The sequence below is a fragment of the Rhodnius prolixus genome, unplaced genomic scaffold (genome assembly GCF_049639745.1).
Source record: "Rhodnius prolixus isolate KJV_2025 unplaced genomic scaffold, Rpr scaffold_4, whole genome shotgun sequence".
Lineage (NCBI taxonomy): Eukaryota > Metazoa > Arthropoda > Insecta > Hemiptera > Reduviidae > Rhodnius > Rhodnius prolixus.
In genome coordinates, this window is record NW_027411614.1 from 31,159,466 (window position 1) to 31,177,642 (window position 18,177).

Here is an 18,177-nt window from a genome sequence, read left to right on the forward strand (position 1 = left end):
AAATTCAAATAAATGATAATCAATTTGTTTTTATTTCCAACTATTTTGTAGGGAGAAAAATTACAAAAATATTTATATTTACCTTGATTTGAAACAACTCTTGATCTAACTAAATCTGCCTTGTTCGCCACCAGTATAACAGCTTTACTTCTAACCGTATCATTTTTCCATAACTGCTGAAGAGCTTTTTCAGCTGTTTTAAAACTAGCTTTATCCGCCGTCGAATAGACCACACAAAAAGCTGCAGGAGTAGATTTGTAAGTTTCTAAACATGTTGTGGGCTAAAAGAAGAATATGTATTTAATATAAACAATTTATCCTTACGAAAATTTATTGCACTGAAAAAGTAAATTTCTCATCTAAGATCTAAATGGCTCTTTAACAATCAATTTTGATTACTACAAAGCGTTGTATAAATAACAACGTTTACATTAAAAAAAACAGGGAATCCGAAAAGAGCTTGAAAGACAAATAGATTTCCCTCATTTTTCTTGCATCAACTTATTAACACATTCCGTGCCATGTGTATCACCGGCAGTTCACGAGTCATATTTATTTAATGCGTTGAAAACATATGTTTTATGACACGTACCTAAATCTGTGAACTATATATTTCTACCAAAAAAATATTGCATTATACAAAATGGATTATAGAACAAAACACATAAGTTTATTTAATTGTGTATATACAATAATTAATAATTACATTTAATAATAGATTTTGTTAAAGCAAGGGAGACATAAAGACGGCTTTTTCGGGGGAATCACTGTAAAACGTCATTACTCATAGTTTTTTCTCTTGCTACGTACTTCAGAACCGAATTTTTTTACATTTTGGTTGTAGCAAGAAATGCAACGTTGTCTTACTGTCCTCGCTTTGCCCTCTTTCTTTTTAATTTCGTGGCGTTTTCTAGAGTTTGTCGCAGTTTCTGAATACGACTTGTTATTTACATCCTCACAATAACATACATAATTAGCTAATCATTTTATAAATTCTACAATCGATATATGTATGTTTTTGTTACTGAGTATTATATAATATCCAAGCATTTACAACTGATGTGTTTAAGAGAAGGTGTATATAATGAAAGATTATGTGATAATGTATCAACCTTTAGTCAAAACATCAAACAAAAATGACTTGGTACGGAACGCGTTAAGGGTTCAAACTCATGTTTTAGGTACAACTGGTTCTTGAATTACACAATTTGAAAGCATTTAGTGGATTATTAATGAGAAATTAAATCGAGTGTTCTTCACAGATTGCATGGTGATTGCCGTTCTCTCCCATTCATTTATAACCGTATGCTTTTCAAGTTTTGATAATCCCTAACTTATTAAAGATAACTATTTGATAGAATAGCTGTATGAGGGATGATCATCAAGAACCGTACGAAAAAAGCGTAATGTTGAAAGAACACCTAACTTTGTCAATTTTTTCCTCTTTTCTTATGTAAAGTACATAAGGCGACCTATAGGTGATAAATATCAAAAACCACATCAAATGCTTATAAATATGAATCAGCACTATTTACATGCATTCATTCATTCGATACGTCTCTTTCCAATAAATTTGGATTCTTGAACATGTAAACACGCAATTTATTCCAATGCTATCTATCGTTTGAAATAGTGCTTTAAATGGAGTCTGGTTTACCTCCACTCTGGAAGTATTGTTAATAGGATTTTTCTGAAAAAGTGTTTCAAATTAAGGTTGTAGACTTAGGGATATATTTTTGAAAAAAAAAATCTCAAAAAAGTGGAAAATATATTCGGTCAAATAGTTCTTTAAATTGGAGAATTTTCATTGCTCTCTATGTTCGAACTCATCAAGCAACCAAACTTACAGTCTAAAACCCTGAGTCCTCCATTTTTTTCAGTGACTTCACAATTAACTAAAAAAAGTCCTTTATGTCTCAAATGTAATGAAAACCTGTGTCTTAAATTTCTATTAGTACACACATAAACACATAAAGCTTTCTACGAGCTTACTTCTCCTGTGGCTCTTATGGCTTACTATTGCGTCTGGATCAAAATTTATCAATAGTTTACATAAATTCTTTACAGACATATCAATTTCAGGTGGGAAACTTAAGTCAACTGTTAGGGTTTTCTTATTCAAAACAAAAGGTTTTTATATTTTTATTCAAATTGCTGGAATGGATTCAGTTAGTATATTTAACTTACTGAACTTAATCCCTTTATAATCGCGCAATAAAACAAACAGAGATATTGATCAGAACTCGGATACTTCGTGTTTAGTTAGGTATCTAGGTTGCTAAAACAAGTTCTAGAAATTATTCAAATGGGTCGTTAACACAACAATTAATTAAAGTCACAATTTTGTTAAGTTCAAGTTGATAAGATAACTAGGTCGATGTATGTAAATGCATTTTGCAAAACAACATATTGTCTATGATAGCTTTCATTGAAGTAAAATATTTTGTTTTACTGATTAAATAAATAAAACTATTGTATTATTTAATTATTACAGAAAACTGATTACAGAATATTTAAAGAAGTAGAAGATGAAAAATCTTAGTACTACTGTATAGTAACCAAACTGAGCTTTTTACTATTTCAATGTCCGAGAAATAAAGTAGAAACATCAAGTTTGTCTCTTCTCTAACTTCATCGCTTAGAGCAGAATTGCAAAAAGAATATTGGATGATTTGGATAAGCTCGATTCTTGAGAGGAGATTACTGAAAATGTACGGAAAATGAACGGATAAGAGGAACGAGAAAGGAGGACAGCAATATAGAGTGAAGATAGAAGAATTATACACTTGAATGCAGGCATAAAAAAAGAATTATCCTTTTTCTACGTAATCCGCAAAATTTGGGAAGAAGAAGGGCATCTTTGCTTTTTAATGAGATAGCGAATCCTAGCAATGAATTTGACAGAACTGTTGATACAATAACAAACATTTATTTAGTATTTAGATACTTGTTAATTCTTTAACTTACCGACATTTCAGAGTACGGATGATCCACAAATACTAATTCTGTTTCTTCACCGTCCAACAGCACTGAGACACTTTTATCAATGGCTTCTTCGTCTGAAATAATAAACCAATAAAGTTTTTAGATTACAAACAACAATATCTGATGGATATTTATAATTAGATGGCAGAAATCAATTTATTCTGTCCAGGTAGGCTTGGTTATTCTAAAGATTTTAGCAGTACTCTTAATTAAGAGAATTATAAAATGCTTAGGTTCTGCAATTTCTCGATAATATGAAATAAATAATAAAAATTATAGTCATCTTCAATATGAGAGATTATGAGAAGAGTTGATCTCTGTATAGTTTAGACATTTTCTTACTCATAAATATTATACAGTCGACTCTCGATAATTAGAAACTCGATAATTCGAATTTTTCGATAATTCGAACTCTACAGCTGTTAACTTCGGTAAATCGAAAAAATTCAGTGTATTTAGATACGCTCGATAATTCGAAATCCTTTTCTTAACAACAGGGGGCGAGAAGGCTCAATAATTCGAACGAGGCCGCTTCCCCTTTTTATAATTCGAATTTTCCCTAGTAATGTTTACTTCTCATTTTCCGCTTATTGTTCATTTCCTGCGTAATGTTTCCCTCCTTTCAGCCCAGTTTAACTTTCCTATTCTCTTTCTTAGTTTCTCACGAATAAGTACGTCTCCCTTACTGTGGTCCCACAAAAAAAAACAAATTATCGCGGCCGTGAAAAGTGGTTCGAAAAAAAAATATATCGCCAAAACTTTCAATATTCCACCATCAACGCTTTCTACAATTCTAAGTCACTTGACTAAGTCAAGCCACATTGAAACAAAAAACTGTTCTTCATTTTCTTAATTAGGTACATATGTATGTATGTTATTATTTATTGAAATGTTAATACATATGTAATTTTTTTGTTCTTTTTTGTCGTTTTCATTATTTTTACTTTTTTACTTGAGGCTATATGTCTAAAACTTAGGTAAGCTCATACGTATTTTCAATATACGTATGTACATACATACACTGGGCCAAAAAAGTCTGTGAACACTAACCTAAATTTTATTACTTTTATTATTATCTTATTAGAAACTTCTTTTATTTTCAAATGAAATATACTATTCGATAGAGAGAAACCAGAGTTTTTCATTTTATATTCAATCTTTTATTTTTGTTCAGCAGGAATATCACAATTAAATGTTTAACAAAACAACACCCCAAACGAATGCAAAAAAAGTCTGTGAACAGCTGTATAAATATGTAAAAACATTAAGATAACAAACAGAAAAACGATTGAATAAAGTTTCAAAGTTCTCTATTGTATTGTAGAAACCACTACAGTCAGTTTTGTGAATAAATAATCTAATTAGTACATATTTAACCACTAATATGGAAGTTCCCAGACCAATTCGAGAACTTATTGTGACGTTGCGAAATGAAAGAAAAAGTATTCGAGAAATAGGGAAGATAGTTCAAAAAAACCCTTCAACGGTGCATAATATAATTAAAAAGTACGGAAATGTGATTAGTAGGCCACGCAGTGGACGGCCACCAAAACTTAATTCCTTTCATAAACGGCAAATTCTGAAGTCTGTTCGAGAAGAACCCAGGACAAGCGCTCAAAAAATCAGTCAAGAATTATCAAGTGGTTATGTGTAAGCGTAACACCACATACAATTAGAAATAAATTACATGAATACGATTATTGCGGTCGAGTCCCGAGGAAAAAACCTTTAATCAATAAAATAAATAGTAACCGCCGATTGGATTTCGCGAAAGAATATGTTTCTAAGCCTTCTAGTTTCTGGGAAACCGTAATCTTTTCAGATGAGTCGAAATTCAATGTATGTGGGTCTGATTGACGACAAAAAGTGTGGCAAAAAAGAAATGAAGCTATGAAAATGAAAAATATGAAGCTTACTTTTAAGCATGGGGGAGGCAACATTCTGGTGTGGGGTGCATGAGTGCTAAAGGAGTGGGCAAGTTAGATCTAATTAATGGTATGATGGACCAATATGTGTATGTGGATATATTAAGACGCAATTTAAAAGAAAATTCAAAAAAATTAGGGTTGGAGGGAACGTTTGTCTTCCAACAAGACAATGACCCGAAACATACCGCACCAAAAACTCGGGAATGGCTTTTAAATAATACACTCTGGCGCCTAAACACCCCTCCACAATTGCCAGACCTTAACCCAATAGAACATTTGTGGGATGAAATCAGCCGCGAAATAAATAAACGAGGAATAAGAAACCGTGAACAACTAAAAAACGCTATTTTAGAAGAGTGGGATAAAATTCCAACATTGACGACCACAAAATTATTAGGATCGATGAAAGCTCGTTTGTTGGAAGTGATTAGGAACATAGGAGGTCCTACAAGTTTTTAAAATTTATAATTCACGTACAATGTGTAACAATGATTTATTTCTGCAAAGTGTTCACAGACTTTTTTTGCATTCGTTTGGGGTGTTGTTTTGTTAAACATTTAATTGTGATATTCCTGCTGAACAAAAATAAAAGATTGAATATAAAATGAAAAACTCTGGTTTCTCTCTATCGAATAGTATATTTCATTTGAAAATAAAAGAAGTTTCTAATAAGATAATAATAAAAGTAATAAAATTTAGGTTAGTGTTCACAGACTTTTTTGGCCCAGTGTATATACATAATAAAAATTCTTAATAATTCGAATTTTTTTTCCCTTCTTGATAATTCGAATTTTTTTTCCCTTCTTGATAATTCGAATTTTTCTTGTAGTCCCTTGGATTTCGATTTATCGAGAGTCGACTGTACCAGTTTTAGAAGCTTACGAAGTATTAAAAAGTATAACTTCAAAGGAATGCCTAACCTTATCAGTACTACAACTATAAACTCCGTTTAAATAAAGTTTTCTGACACAATGTTTTGAAAAAAAGTTGTAAATGCGTTAGTGTGAATTCGGAATAATAATTACAATAATGGATTTGGAGTAATAAAAATAAAGAAGATTATAAGAATTTTTTTTTCTTTTGAAAACATCTCAAAAATTAAAAGATCTACTTAGTTAAGTAACAGTTCCGGGATAGGATTTTTTTTAAAGCCTGCATCAAAAGTGTAACGGTAATCATTTGATCACCATTCAACATCAATGGTTTAGCACTTTAGGTGAACATGATAATTAATTTATTATTCTGATTTGGAATATGTCAAAAGTGCAAAACTAAATACCAAACATATAGCAAAACCACGTACTTGGACATACACGTCCAAGCAGCAGCAGCAACACGTCTGTTTACAAAAAATAGGTGGTGGACCATGTGAAGTATACTTGTCAAGATAGAAATTGTGCCATAAATGCTGGATCCAATATGTTCTCTGAATAGTTGAAATGAATCAGAAAACCTGGAGTTTATCTTAAACTACTCTTTGTATAATCCGTTCAGAAAACACTACTTACAGTATATTATTAACTCTAAAAATTACTCAGAGCTATGCAGTGAATTTTTAACTATCTATTCTCTACAGTAAACTGCAGCATTGTTGAAACTCAAAAAATAAGATCCATTCTAAACGAAAAATATCTAAATATTGCGATACGATGTTCAATAATAAATTCATTCCCTGGCATTGTTTTTTAAATATTTAAAATGAAGTTCACAAAAATGTTATAGAACATGTCATAGTGTCCAATAAAAACAAATTTCATTCGTTCCCAGTGGATCTACCTCATCTCATAATATGTATTTTTTAAGGACTTAAAAGCTGCATGATTGCAATATTTTCATGCAAGTGGAAATGAAAATCTATTTCTAATTTTACAGAAGTGAACACGAGCTGCCAGCTGGTGCTGTCTACGTTACATCGTTGAAAAGCTACCAGTATTGCATTACCAAGAACCTTCTATCCATTTCAATAGATTTATCCAAATACTGGCTATCTCCAATGATGCATTTACTTTGAAAAAACAAAGTAGAAAATTAAATAGTTTAAATAAACTTCTTACAATTAAATTTAAGTGAAAATCATTTGCGAAAATCTAAGACGAAGTCTTTATAAGCAATAAATATACCATTCATTTGCGAATACAGAATTGAAAACTTAATTACAAAAAAAAAAAATTAGTGCTTACGCTTGTACTCATTATTAAGTATTACTTAACAAAATGCATAACATAGGATAATCAACTTCAGTCATGATATTTATTGGGCCAGCTTTCGCTCTTCAGGCTAACTTCAGAGCTTACTGTGCATGGTTATTGTTACGGCTCGTAAGTTGGAGTATCCTCTGTCTTGTCTGCTTATGAACATAACTACTAACATAAGTAGTACACACCAACTTAACAATAACCATGTAAAAAAATATCATATAGACAATAAGCCCTGAAGATGACCTAGTCCCTAGCTCGAAAGCTCGGCACACTAAATAAATATCATGAATTAGCATTTATTTCTTCATCCTATAGAAATAATGAATCAGTCACCAAAAGGTAATGAACAATAAAATGCTTAACTTATAAAAATTTCCAAGCGTTAACGTATTAGGTATTAGGTGCTTGAATTTTATAAGATTGTAAACTGCATTATTGAGTTTACCTCTTTAACTGCTTGCTTAGTTAGCTATGACTTGCTCTCACAATTGATTAGAGAGCTTACCATACAACAGAGAATAGGCACTTAGTTAAAAACCTTTGTTGAAGTAATCGATAAGCAATTAAAGTTGAAAGCCTTTGGAAAGGGAATATGGTAGAGTGTAAATTTGTTAAAAATACGAAAATAGTTATATATATATGTGTGTGTGTGTGTGGCATATAAAAGTTTGCTTGGAGTTGAGTTTTAGATTGTTCTTACCTCTAGCTACCAAAACATCTACAACTAACCCCTTCCTCATCATATAGAACTTACTCTGACACCTTCGTCTAGAAGTTTTGTGTGAACTGTTGTGAACATTTTGAAGGGAAAACGAGTAAGACAGCTTTCAGGTTAGCTATACGCTCTTTGTTGTTCGTATCATATTACTGAAAAGTGGTAATATACTAACATACACAAACACACATTATGTTTATACAGTGAGAGTGAGGGAAAAAAATGCGACCATGAGAGAAGTAATAAGGACTATCCAAACTTGACTACACATCACCAGACTCACCCAGAAGAATTCTATCCTCTAGCTTCCAATCTACTGAGATACTCCCGTTTTCCACTCGTATAATCTGCTTACAAGAAAACAATTTCCCTTTACATAGCTACTTTCCAGATGATAACATTCTTCATAATTCTAGCTTTCAGTAATATATCTGCAACAACTTACATCAACATATCTACTAGAACTTTTTTCTTGCATGAAAGAAGTATTAAGAACTGGTGAGTGCTTAAACGTATATTGTTTATTGAATGATTTAAGAAATCATGTTTTGTGCCCTGAAATCGATGTCCATGATTTCATTTATCAAAATAAGTTCCGCAGCCTACTGAATTTCAGTAACATTTTTATACATAGCAAAACATATTAACCATTTAGCGGTTCTTGGTGTAGAGAACACAATTGTTTGGCTGAGATTTTTACTGTTCTATGATTTACTTCGGATGATCCGAAATATAAATCAGCTTAGTATTGTTTGCCAGTCAAGTTGCGCTAGGGTTGCCAAAGGGCTACCGACTTTATTATCATCACGACCTGTCTTTAACTTTTTCTTTTCTTATTCTGGATCCGATAAAGTAAAAATAATAACAATTCCATGTTTTTAAGGGAGAGGAAAATTTATTCAAACGATAATAAGTTTAGAGTTAGTGAAAATTTTAATTGCAGGCAGAATATGTAAGGTACCAAACTAGTGGGACCCTTAATCTCCGATGGAGTCTTTCTTGCACTTGTAAACAATTCAGTGTTATAATTAAGCTATTTTTGACACATTACCAAATGATTTTTTTTTTTTATGACGAAAATAAATCCTTATCCTAGCGGCTTTTTTTCGGACATCAAAAATAATTTCAGGATTTGAGGTAGATTTGGACAAAAGTGTTGACATGCAAATATTCCCAATTGTGTAATAGCAGTAATTGAAAGCCGGAAATACAGAGAAGAAATTCAATATAAATTTGTTCATGGGCAAAAAAATTATCTAATCATTAATTAATTAAACGAAGTAAAATTTTTCATAAATTTCTGGATAAAAAATCTTGCACAAAAATGAATTTATCGATTGATCAACTTGTTTAAATAATTCTATTGAAGAAAATTGGTCGATTATTTTTAAGTTGACGATCTGAAATGTAATGATGTAACAAAAAGTTACTACATTTTTATTATTATTATTTAAAGAGTTTCAGTTTGCAATTTTATAATAATAAAATTAATAACACTTTAGAAAAAATAAAAAATAAAATTAGAGGAATGGCCCATGGGCATTGCTAAAACGTGCTCTTCTTTCATGCTTGCGCTGGCTCAAACTGTTGGGAACAAAGCGGACGGGAGACTGCAGATAATTCATCGCTCCGTTGACTGTATAATCTACAAAGGTTATTGATTTGGGTAGCTTGCCGGCCAGCCGGGTATTAACGCGACTTTCAAATACACCCCTCAGGTGTGTATCTATCTATTGGTTAACATCCTCTTATGGCCAGGATAACGGATGAAGAGAATCTGTTAAGCTTTTCATTGTAACTCTAGTACAACGAATTTCTATGAAATTGAGATAATACTTGTCAAAAACAAAAAGCTTACAGCGAATACACAATTTTTGTTGTCTATAATATGTAACGAGTATTGTATTGAGAACATGATATCCCCTTAACTGGAAATAAAAAGTCCCTTAATTGAAAATCCCTTAATTTTTGTTTGTTTTCCAAAATCGTAGAACTGGAAAGAAAGTGGCATTCTAGGGCACTGTGCGAAGTGAAGTCAGCGGTGAGCTTCACACATCTCTGATTTTACTTCAACTTACTGCTGATAAGAGGAACAACAGCTACAGGTTTACGTCCAGTGCAGGATGCACGATGATCTTTCTAGAGACCTGCACCATCTGCCAGTAAATAGACTGCCTCCTCAAAGTACTTTGGTCCCTGCATCCTCTTTGGGACGCCATCAAAATCATGGAATTGAAGGGATTATGGAGATGGTAGCTACTTACCGCTAAGCTCCAAACTGTTCATAGTAGTGATAGAAATCAAGTTTCTTGGAACTGAGATAAATTTAAAATGGTTACTTTCCTCGTGTATCTTGAAAGCACATCACTTTTCCCCAAACTATCATTAGAGTTTCCTAATGGGTTGACATTACACTTTTGGGCAAACATTATTATTAAATAAACTGACACTACAAAGAATAAAAGCTGCAAAAAAAAAAACATTTACTCAGTTAGTATTAAAGGCATCTTTAAAAAAAGTTATTTAAAACCCTTCCAGCAATTAAACTTTTAAACGCTGCTTTAAATAACAGAAAATTTATTACAGAAGTTAAAATTTTAAGATTATAACCTAATCCCGGAGAAACTTTTTTTTTTTTTTTTTTTTAAAAAAAAAGGTTTCCTTACAAGTTTCCTTGGAGGGAACTTTGGCGATCTATTATTCGTAAATACAAATATATTTGGAAAGTATCCAATACATTGACCTCGTACATGATAAGAGAACCATAGTGAAAGGTTAATTTGCTCTCTCACTGTCAGGTTTATCGCATCAATTTGTCAAGAATTTACAAAGGAAACTCGGTCTCTAACTTTACTTTTAAATGAATTCAATATTACTAATATCAGTTAATTCTCAAATGTTTTTAATTAGATATTTCCTCTGGATTGTTCAAATTCAAATGTTTACAACAATTTACCTGAAATTAATTAATTGACAATGAGAATATAATGGTCCTGTACTATTGTTGTTCATTATTTTTGGTGACTGATTCATAGTTTCAATAGGATGAAAAAATAATTGCCATTTCAGTCGTAATACATTTATTCTGCCGAGCTTTCGACCTAGGGACTAGGTCATCTTCAGGGCTAGTTTACAAAATAATATTTTTACGTCACAGGGTTGGTGTGTTTTCTGTCATGTCTGTTCTTGGACTGAGGTCGAAAGCTCGGCAGAACCACGACTGAAATGGCAATTATTTTTTCGTCCTGAACTATATTAATTTTTCTACTAATCAGAAGGAAAAGTGCAAAAGAGAAAGGATTGCCAATGAATTGCAAGTTGAAAGCGTACAGATCCAGAATAAGAAGAGTTTAGATATCCTTAAAATGTATAGGATGCTTGGATGACGGTTGTAAGTTAAAATGTGCTTATCTTAAACTTTGCAGTGAACTCCATTTGAATTGTTGAATTTAAAAGCCATACAGCACTGTTTCCAGTTGAATGAAAACAGACTGCTAGCTCTGTGGCAAAGGTTATGACGAAAATATAACCCTACAAAATGTGAAAACCCAATATATTTGAGGGGAAATGTGTTTTGTGAGGTCAACTTTTGTTAATAGCCCGACATATATTTCACACGTTTCTATAAAACCCATTCCCTGGGCCATGTCTGTAACCCTCCTCATTTTATACACATAACAGCATTTGCTCGTTCAACCGAAATACCACCCAAAAGGTGAATGTCCAAACAAAGCGTTGGAAGTACAATGTTTAACCTAAATATTTCGTGACGCAAGCGACTCCCTCCCATTATATGACATCAATTTCTTAATCAGTAACTTCAAACTAAGATTATCTCTCTATTTTTTTTATTTTTTAAGGCTAATGAAGCACAAATAAAACAAATAAAAAATTCTAACAAATAAAAAATAGTTAACATGCGGGATTCGACCTGGGGATACCAGACCTCCAGTCTCTTACAAATCCACCATTCATAACCACTAGACAAGTGATGGGCAAACGTTTTTAGAAGGGGGCCAAAAATTAAAAGGAAATATTTTGACGGGCCATAATTTGTTTATTTAAAAAAATATAGTGAGAGAGACGTTTTTATAATATCCAACTTAAACTAATGCGATGTACATATGAAGCTGCGAGTTTTTGATGATACTACAGTTCGTCAGGGAAGGGATTAGCTATGTGGTTAGCATATTGGATTGGAATCCAGCTGCTGGCCCTTAGATTTTTCTTGCAGCTTCTTACAGCTCCCTGCCCGATGAAGGGACAATATTGTCTTTAACGAGAGAACTCTGTCCGGAGGCGGCAGTGCACCGAAAAAAGCTCCGTGCTCCAATAACCTCAGATGTTGACGCGCCTTAAATCATTTTTTTTTAAATTATTATAGTTCGTCATAAATTGGTTCAAATTAGTACGTAGTTATTCTTAAGAGTGTGCTGAGGGGCCGTACTTAAATTACGTAACGAACGCAAGGGGGGAGGGGGGTAAGGCTCGATTGTTACCATTCGTTATGGTTCGGGGGAGGGGTTTTTTTAATGCTTGTACGTAATTTTTCCAATTGAATCTATAATTTTTTGGTCATTAATGGAAAAATACTAACGATATTTTTCGCGCCAAATTCTACTATAGCCAACCTTCATACTAAGTGATAATGTAATTAAATAAGTAATAAATAAAAAATATATGTTTGATTTTAATTAAATACTATGCAATGACGATATTCCATAACAAAAAATTACGTACATTTGGCTAGGGGGGGAGGGGAGGTTGACATTTTGTTACGATCTGTTACATCGGGGGGGGGGGAGGGATTAAAAAGCTCTTTAAATTGCGTTACGTAATTTAAGTACGGCCCCTGAGGTGTTCATTCGTTAATCTATCCCTGAGACAGCTTTTTCATAGTTAAAAAAAGTTGCTCACAAATGAAGATGCAAATACTGCACAAATTCTCTGAGAATGAGACATTATATTTGAAAAACTGTGTTACCCTCATTCTCCGCTCGTATTAAATACTTGAAATTTTACATTGCATTAAAGTGTCATTGTTATTTTTAATTATTATTATAAAATATGTGACGGGCCGGATTGAACCTTTCATTGGGCCGGGGTTGGCCTGCGGGCCGTAAATTGCCCATCACTGTATTAGACTATTACTAGTTGCATTCAATAAATTATTATATAAAAATAATAATAATAATAAAACACTTTTTATTAACAAATATGCTACGAACCTGACTGTTAAATAGGACCTAACCACATTTTCCTCTAAACAACACATTTATCTTGGATTTTTTTATTTCTCAATCTACGAGTATGATCCTCAACTGCTGTTGTGGTACTTATATGATTGCTCTCAAACTGCGCCTTTAAAAATCTCTTCGCTAATTCACAACGTAGGATGAAAATACTAATAATAAAATAAATTAACCAGGATAGTAGGATTTCTCACCTCGATGGAACATCCAAGATGCTGTCACGCTATTGAGGAGGGTTCGTATAAATACCAGAGCATTATTATTCCAAAAAAGTCTTTAGAACTCTTAAGAGAGAAAACAGGAAATTACAAGTTCAAGAAGTATACTAACAATGTTAACCAGCCTACTTGGTCTAATTGCCTTAACAAATGTAAACACAAAGTTTATGCTTTGTTTTGTGTTTACTGTTTTAAACTAAACCGCCATATTTGCAGGCATGCAGGTATCATACCAAGTTAGAAAATTGGTGCAACCTTTTCCGCGTAAACTAAAAAAAAGAGAAGAAAAAAAAAACTTCAGAAAATACTTTGTCGGTTAACAGATTTTTCTTTAAATAAAATTCCAGCAATGTTTTAAATGTTCATTGATATTTTGTGGGTGTCGAAAGAGTAAACGGTTCTGAAACGATACTCTAGGGGGGATTTAGCAGAGCTCTGAGAAGCCCTGAAAAAAAAAAACTTTGTCCGATAAAAAAAATTAAATACAAATTATGGGCATTTAGGACTGTAAATTAACCTACACTTATCTCTTTAACAAAAACTTACAGTTTAAAAGTTAAGTATAAGGGTTGATTAAACCCTAAAAAGTACACCAATCTGCTAGCACTCAACATTTTATTAATACTTCATTGTTATCATGTGAGTAATTTTACTGTATTACCTTTTCATTATTTATTAGAATTTATTAAAATTACTTAAATGATATCAATAAAGTATTAATTCAATTTTAGGTACTTGCTTATTGGTGTACTTTTAAGCGTTTAATCAACCCTTAAACTTGACTGTTGAAACTGTAGATTTTTGTTAGAGATTTTTGTACCTTTTGGATAGATTTTCCTTTTTGTCTATTCTGCAAAGTTACATATCTCTCATACAGATTTTCTTAACAATTGTAATAAGCAATACTTTCATTATATCCTGATGTGGTGTTAAATTGGAACCGTAACTACCACTGTAGAAATCTTTTGAAAGAATGCTTATAGTTGCAGTCTCCAAAGAATCCACAAAAACAATTATCTATTCATTCTTGTAAATGGTTCACGCGTCAATAATTTGAACAACACCAGTACTTCCCTAAGCAGGTATGAGCAAGAAAGCACATTTATGGCACGTAGAGAAGCCCTAACTTCCTGCCAAACATGAGCAAAAATCAAGCTAAGATTTACAGAGTAATTAGTAATAGTGGTTTTGGAGGGAGCATTTAATTATATGGAGCAAACGCCTTTCAGTAACTGTTCAGCGTCTAAACCGACAACAGCCATATCTTGTGTTTAAAATTGAATCTTTTATATCTTATTACTTATTATAACTACAACATTGCAATTTGTACCAGTTATAGAGAAAACTTATCTCTACAATGCAGTAAAGAAATCATTAAAAATTGAACAATACGAAGAGAGATATAAAGGTTTGAAATTTGAACGAGTTTGAAAACCTCCAAAATTTAACTTGCTATATCACTAAAACTATAATCACTAGAACATTGTAATTTATACCAGTTATAGAGCAAACTTATCTCTAAGATTCAGTAAATAAATGAATAAAATCTGAACAATACGAATAGAGATATAAACGTTTGAAATTTGAATTAGTATAAATTGCCCCATAATTTTGTATTCTATAACTCCTTAACTATTATAACTAGATCCACATGGGATTTCAAATTAAATGACACTTCATTAATGAAAATCAGTTCTCGCGTCGATATTCTGAAATGATTGTAATACTTTCTTTTAGTACGTGTAAGAGAGGGGTGGATCATACTTTAACGTTACATAGGTAAGCCCTAACGTCTTTATCGTGCCAAATTTTGTCAAAATCAGGCTAAGATTTGCAGAGTTAATATTAATAATTGTTTTAGGAGGAGGCATAAATGGGGCTAACTCCTCTTTTATATAATGTACAGCATTGAGACCCTCAAAAGACCCATTTCCACGTAATTATGAATTGAATGACCCCTTATTCATGAAAATTGGTTCACCTCATAAGGTGCTAGTTGTTTACAAATAAGGTAACAGCAAATAAGGAGAACAACAACAAGAACAAGAATAAAAATAATTTTTGAAATTGCCTTTTTTGCTTATTTTTGGCATCGTTTTTCTAGAAAACTAATTAATTCATGTTTTTGCAAATAAAATATTACAGTTACAAAGGAGTATTTGCATATATTATAAAGAAAATTTGGGAATTTTATTTTTGTAGAACCTAGATCAATTCTTATACAACTGTTCTACCGGAGAGTTTTAATAGACATTTATAGCTTTAGTATTTTGAAGTTCAAAGAAAGCCATTAAAGAATCATTTCTGAGAAAACCATCAAAAATTAAATCCATATAGTCGCACATGATTGACGGGTTTCAGCCAAAACGTATGTGTCAAAAGAGACATGAATAATAAAATAAAATGTTTAAGCATTTTGGATTTTTAGATCTTGACTATTCTTTGCATACCCATTCACTCGCAAACAATTTATATAATAGAGAGAAACATTTTAATGCAAATATTTGCAAAACAAAGGGTGCTGCCCAAATAGATCGGGTTGCTAGACACACAGCGTACCAATCAGTCAATCAAGATATATAAATTATATAATAATAATTTGTATTCGAACTATTTATGAGATGATTGCAATATATCAACTCGGAAGTAAGAGAAAGTAAAAATGATAACATTGAGGAAAAATATATTTATCAGAAGCTTCTCAAAATTTTTTCTAGACTATAATTATGAACATATCAAATGGGTAACATAAGCATTTATTCCAAGTCATTAACATTAAGAAAGGGAATTTATGACTGATAGTTGCAAATATTTCCTGCTAGTCGTAATTCAGTCATAAACTAAATGTGATATGTTGATATTTTATTAACAGGGTCAAACATAAATCTGAACGAAAGACGTTCTTACAACTAGCTTCTAGCTCTTCATAAAACCAAACTTTTATGCACCCTAGATCCTCCGTGAGAAATGTGGCATTAAAGTACGATAAATATAAAAGTAAATAAAACAAAGCCTGTGTTGTAAATGACAACTAGAAATTTATTATAAATGTTAGAAAGCAGTTGATTCTAGAAATCATCTCTAAATTTGAAAGATTGTAGGATTATAGTTTTATATTTTCACTTTTAAGAAGACTTAAGGATAATCAATGTTATATAATCCTAGTCAACCATTTTATTGACCCACAGATCAATGTTGCTTTATGTTTATAGCACTACATATGCACAATCCTATCTGTTATTTGAAGCAGGTTTTTATGGTTTGGTGTTTCCGACAAAATGAAGAAACCTAACTTCTCAATTACAGTCAGGATAACAACAATGCTAAAGAGTGGTTCTAAGCTCTAAATTATTGGCATTAAACTGGAAATTTTGGAGAAAAATTGTATTTGTAAATAATTTTCACAAGACTATTCCTTTAAGTTAATTTTTAAGTTAATTAAGTTCTATCCGCATCTAGAGTGAAATATTTCTAGTGCTTAAAATATGAGCACTTAATTAGACCAGCCTTTTCAATCATTAAATTTTTTAATATTAGTCCAGCATTCCAGTATTAGTAGCTATCTAAATGAGAGCATTTAAATTATCTCCAATTGGACTCTGCCGTATTTTCTCCATGCTAGGAACAACATAAGTCCATGAGAGTTCCTACAAAAGAGAGTAAAAGATAGTATGTACTATGCCAATATGATGCAGACGACTTCGCAGCTTTCTTTTCCAGAAGTAAGATCAGTGGTCGGCAACCTATGTTACGCGGGTCACATAGTGACTCACTGGGAAAATTTTAATGACCCAGTAAACAAAACTTAATTAGAACGATCGGTAGGTATTCTTGTCAACGAATTAAAGTATGCTTTATTGTGATGTGTAGCAAAATTTAATGAAATTCTATTATTGTGCAGCGAGTACATGTTTAAAACATGTACTTTTCTGCTAACATTGTATGATTTCTTTCAAGTTATAATTTAAGATTTGATGATAATAAGTTTGTAATTATCTACATATTTAAGATATATTGGATTATCCCATCTGTATTTTTTTGTTTAATTTTCTGTACTCTGAAATAATATGTAATCTAAAATAGAAGTGATGTAACCCACCAGCAAAACTTTTTGTGAGCAAATTGAAAAATGGCCCACTTATAAAAAACGTTGCCGACCACTGAGTTAGATAGCAATTAAATATAGCTATTTTTGGTGCAACGTATACGGTAGCGGCTGCTGCAGAAAATCTTCTACTAATTTCCTAGTGCTGGACATTTTTGAGAGGCTTTAAATTTCTTATTGGCTAGTGATGAGTCGACTAGCAGACCTGTTACGCACTTCAAATGGTTTTAAGGTATAACCTGTTTAGCTAGCTCTTTCATTGCCTCTTCTACTACAATGGCTGGAATTTCATTTAAAAACAATATCCCATCCCTTGTATGGCAGGTAACCAACAAGAGTTCTCATTTGCGTCACCAAATCCAACTAATGGCTATTAAACGGCCAATATTGCTAACATGGAGGCTTTTAACCGTTCAGCACCATCACATTACTGATTCATAGCTACTATTTTTCTATCCAAATTTATGAAACGGAAGAGTTTCTGCTTTAATAAAAAAAAAAAAAGAATCATTATATACACCCTAAAGCCGATTCTACGTAAAACGGTGTAACACAAACGACGGTATAGTCGAAAAAAAAAAACGATCTTGACTGGGATAATAGATATGCAGGGTTTCCAGCGCTATAGCTCTCAGCTCGTGCAGGCTTAGGTCATCCTTCTTCCGTTCCAATCTACATTTTGGAAGTACAATCTCTAGAGAAATGTAATTCACCTTCTCAGTAAGTTCCATATCGAGAATTTTTGTGCGTTCAGGTAAAAACTGTAGGCTTTCCTC

General features: G+C 32.2%; 1 protein-coding gene and 1 long non-coding RNA gene across 6 annotated transcripts in view; both read right to left on the reverse strand.

The window, feature by feature from the left end:
• The window catches only part of LOC141455366 (uncharacterized), a 140,811-nt gene that overhangs the window by 10,342 nt on the left and 112,292 nt on the right, over nucleotides 1-18,177 (reverse strand). For all 5 annotated transcript variants that reach the window (XM_074130385.1, XM_074130390.1, XM_074130388.1 and 2 more), the window contains 2 exons: nucleotides 2,968-3,059; nucleotides 83-281 (listed from right to left, as the gene is read on the reverse strand). In XM_074130385.1, the coding sequence (XP_073986486.1) occupies nucleotides 83-281; nucleotides 2,968-3,059 (291 nt within the window). The remainder of the gene's footprint in view (nucleotides 1-82; nucleotides 282-2,967; nucleotides 3,060-18,177) is intronic.
• LOC141455371 (uncharacterized) lies at nucleotides 9,213-13,783 on the reverse strand. The gene is made up of 3 exons (XR_012459231.1): nucleotides 13,273-13,783; nucleotides 13,055-13,187; nucleotides 9,213-10,291 (listed from the first exon to the last, which is right to left on the reverse strand). It is a non-coding gene; the product is annotated as an uncharacterized lncRNA (long non-coding RNA).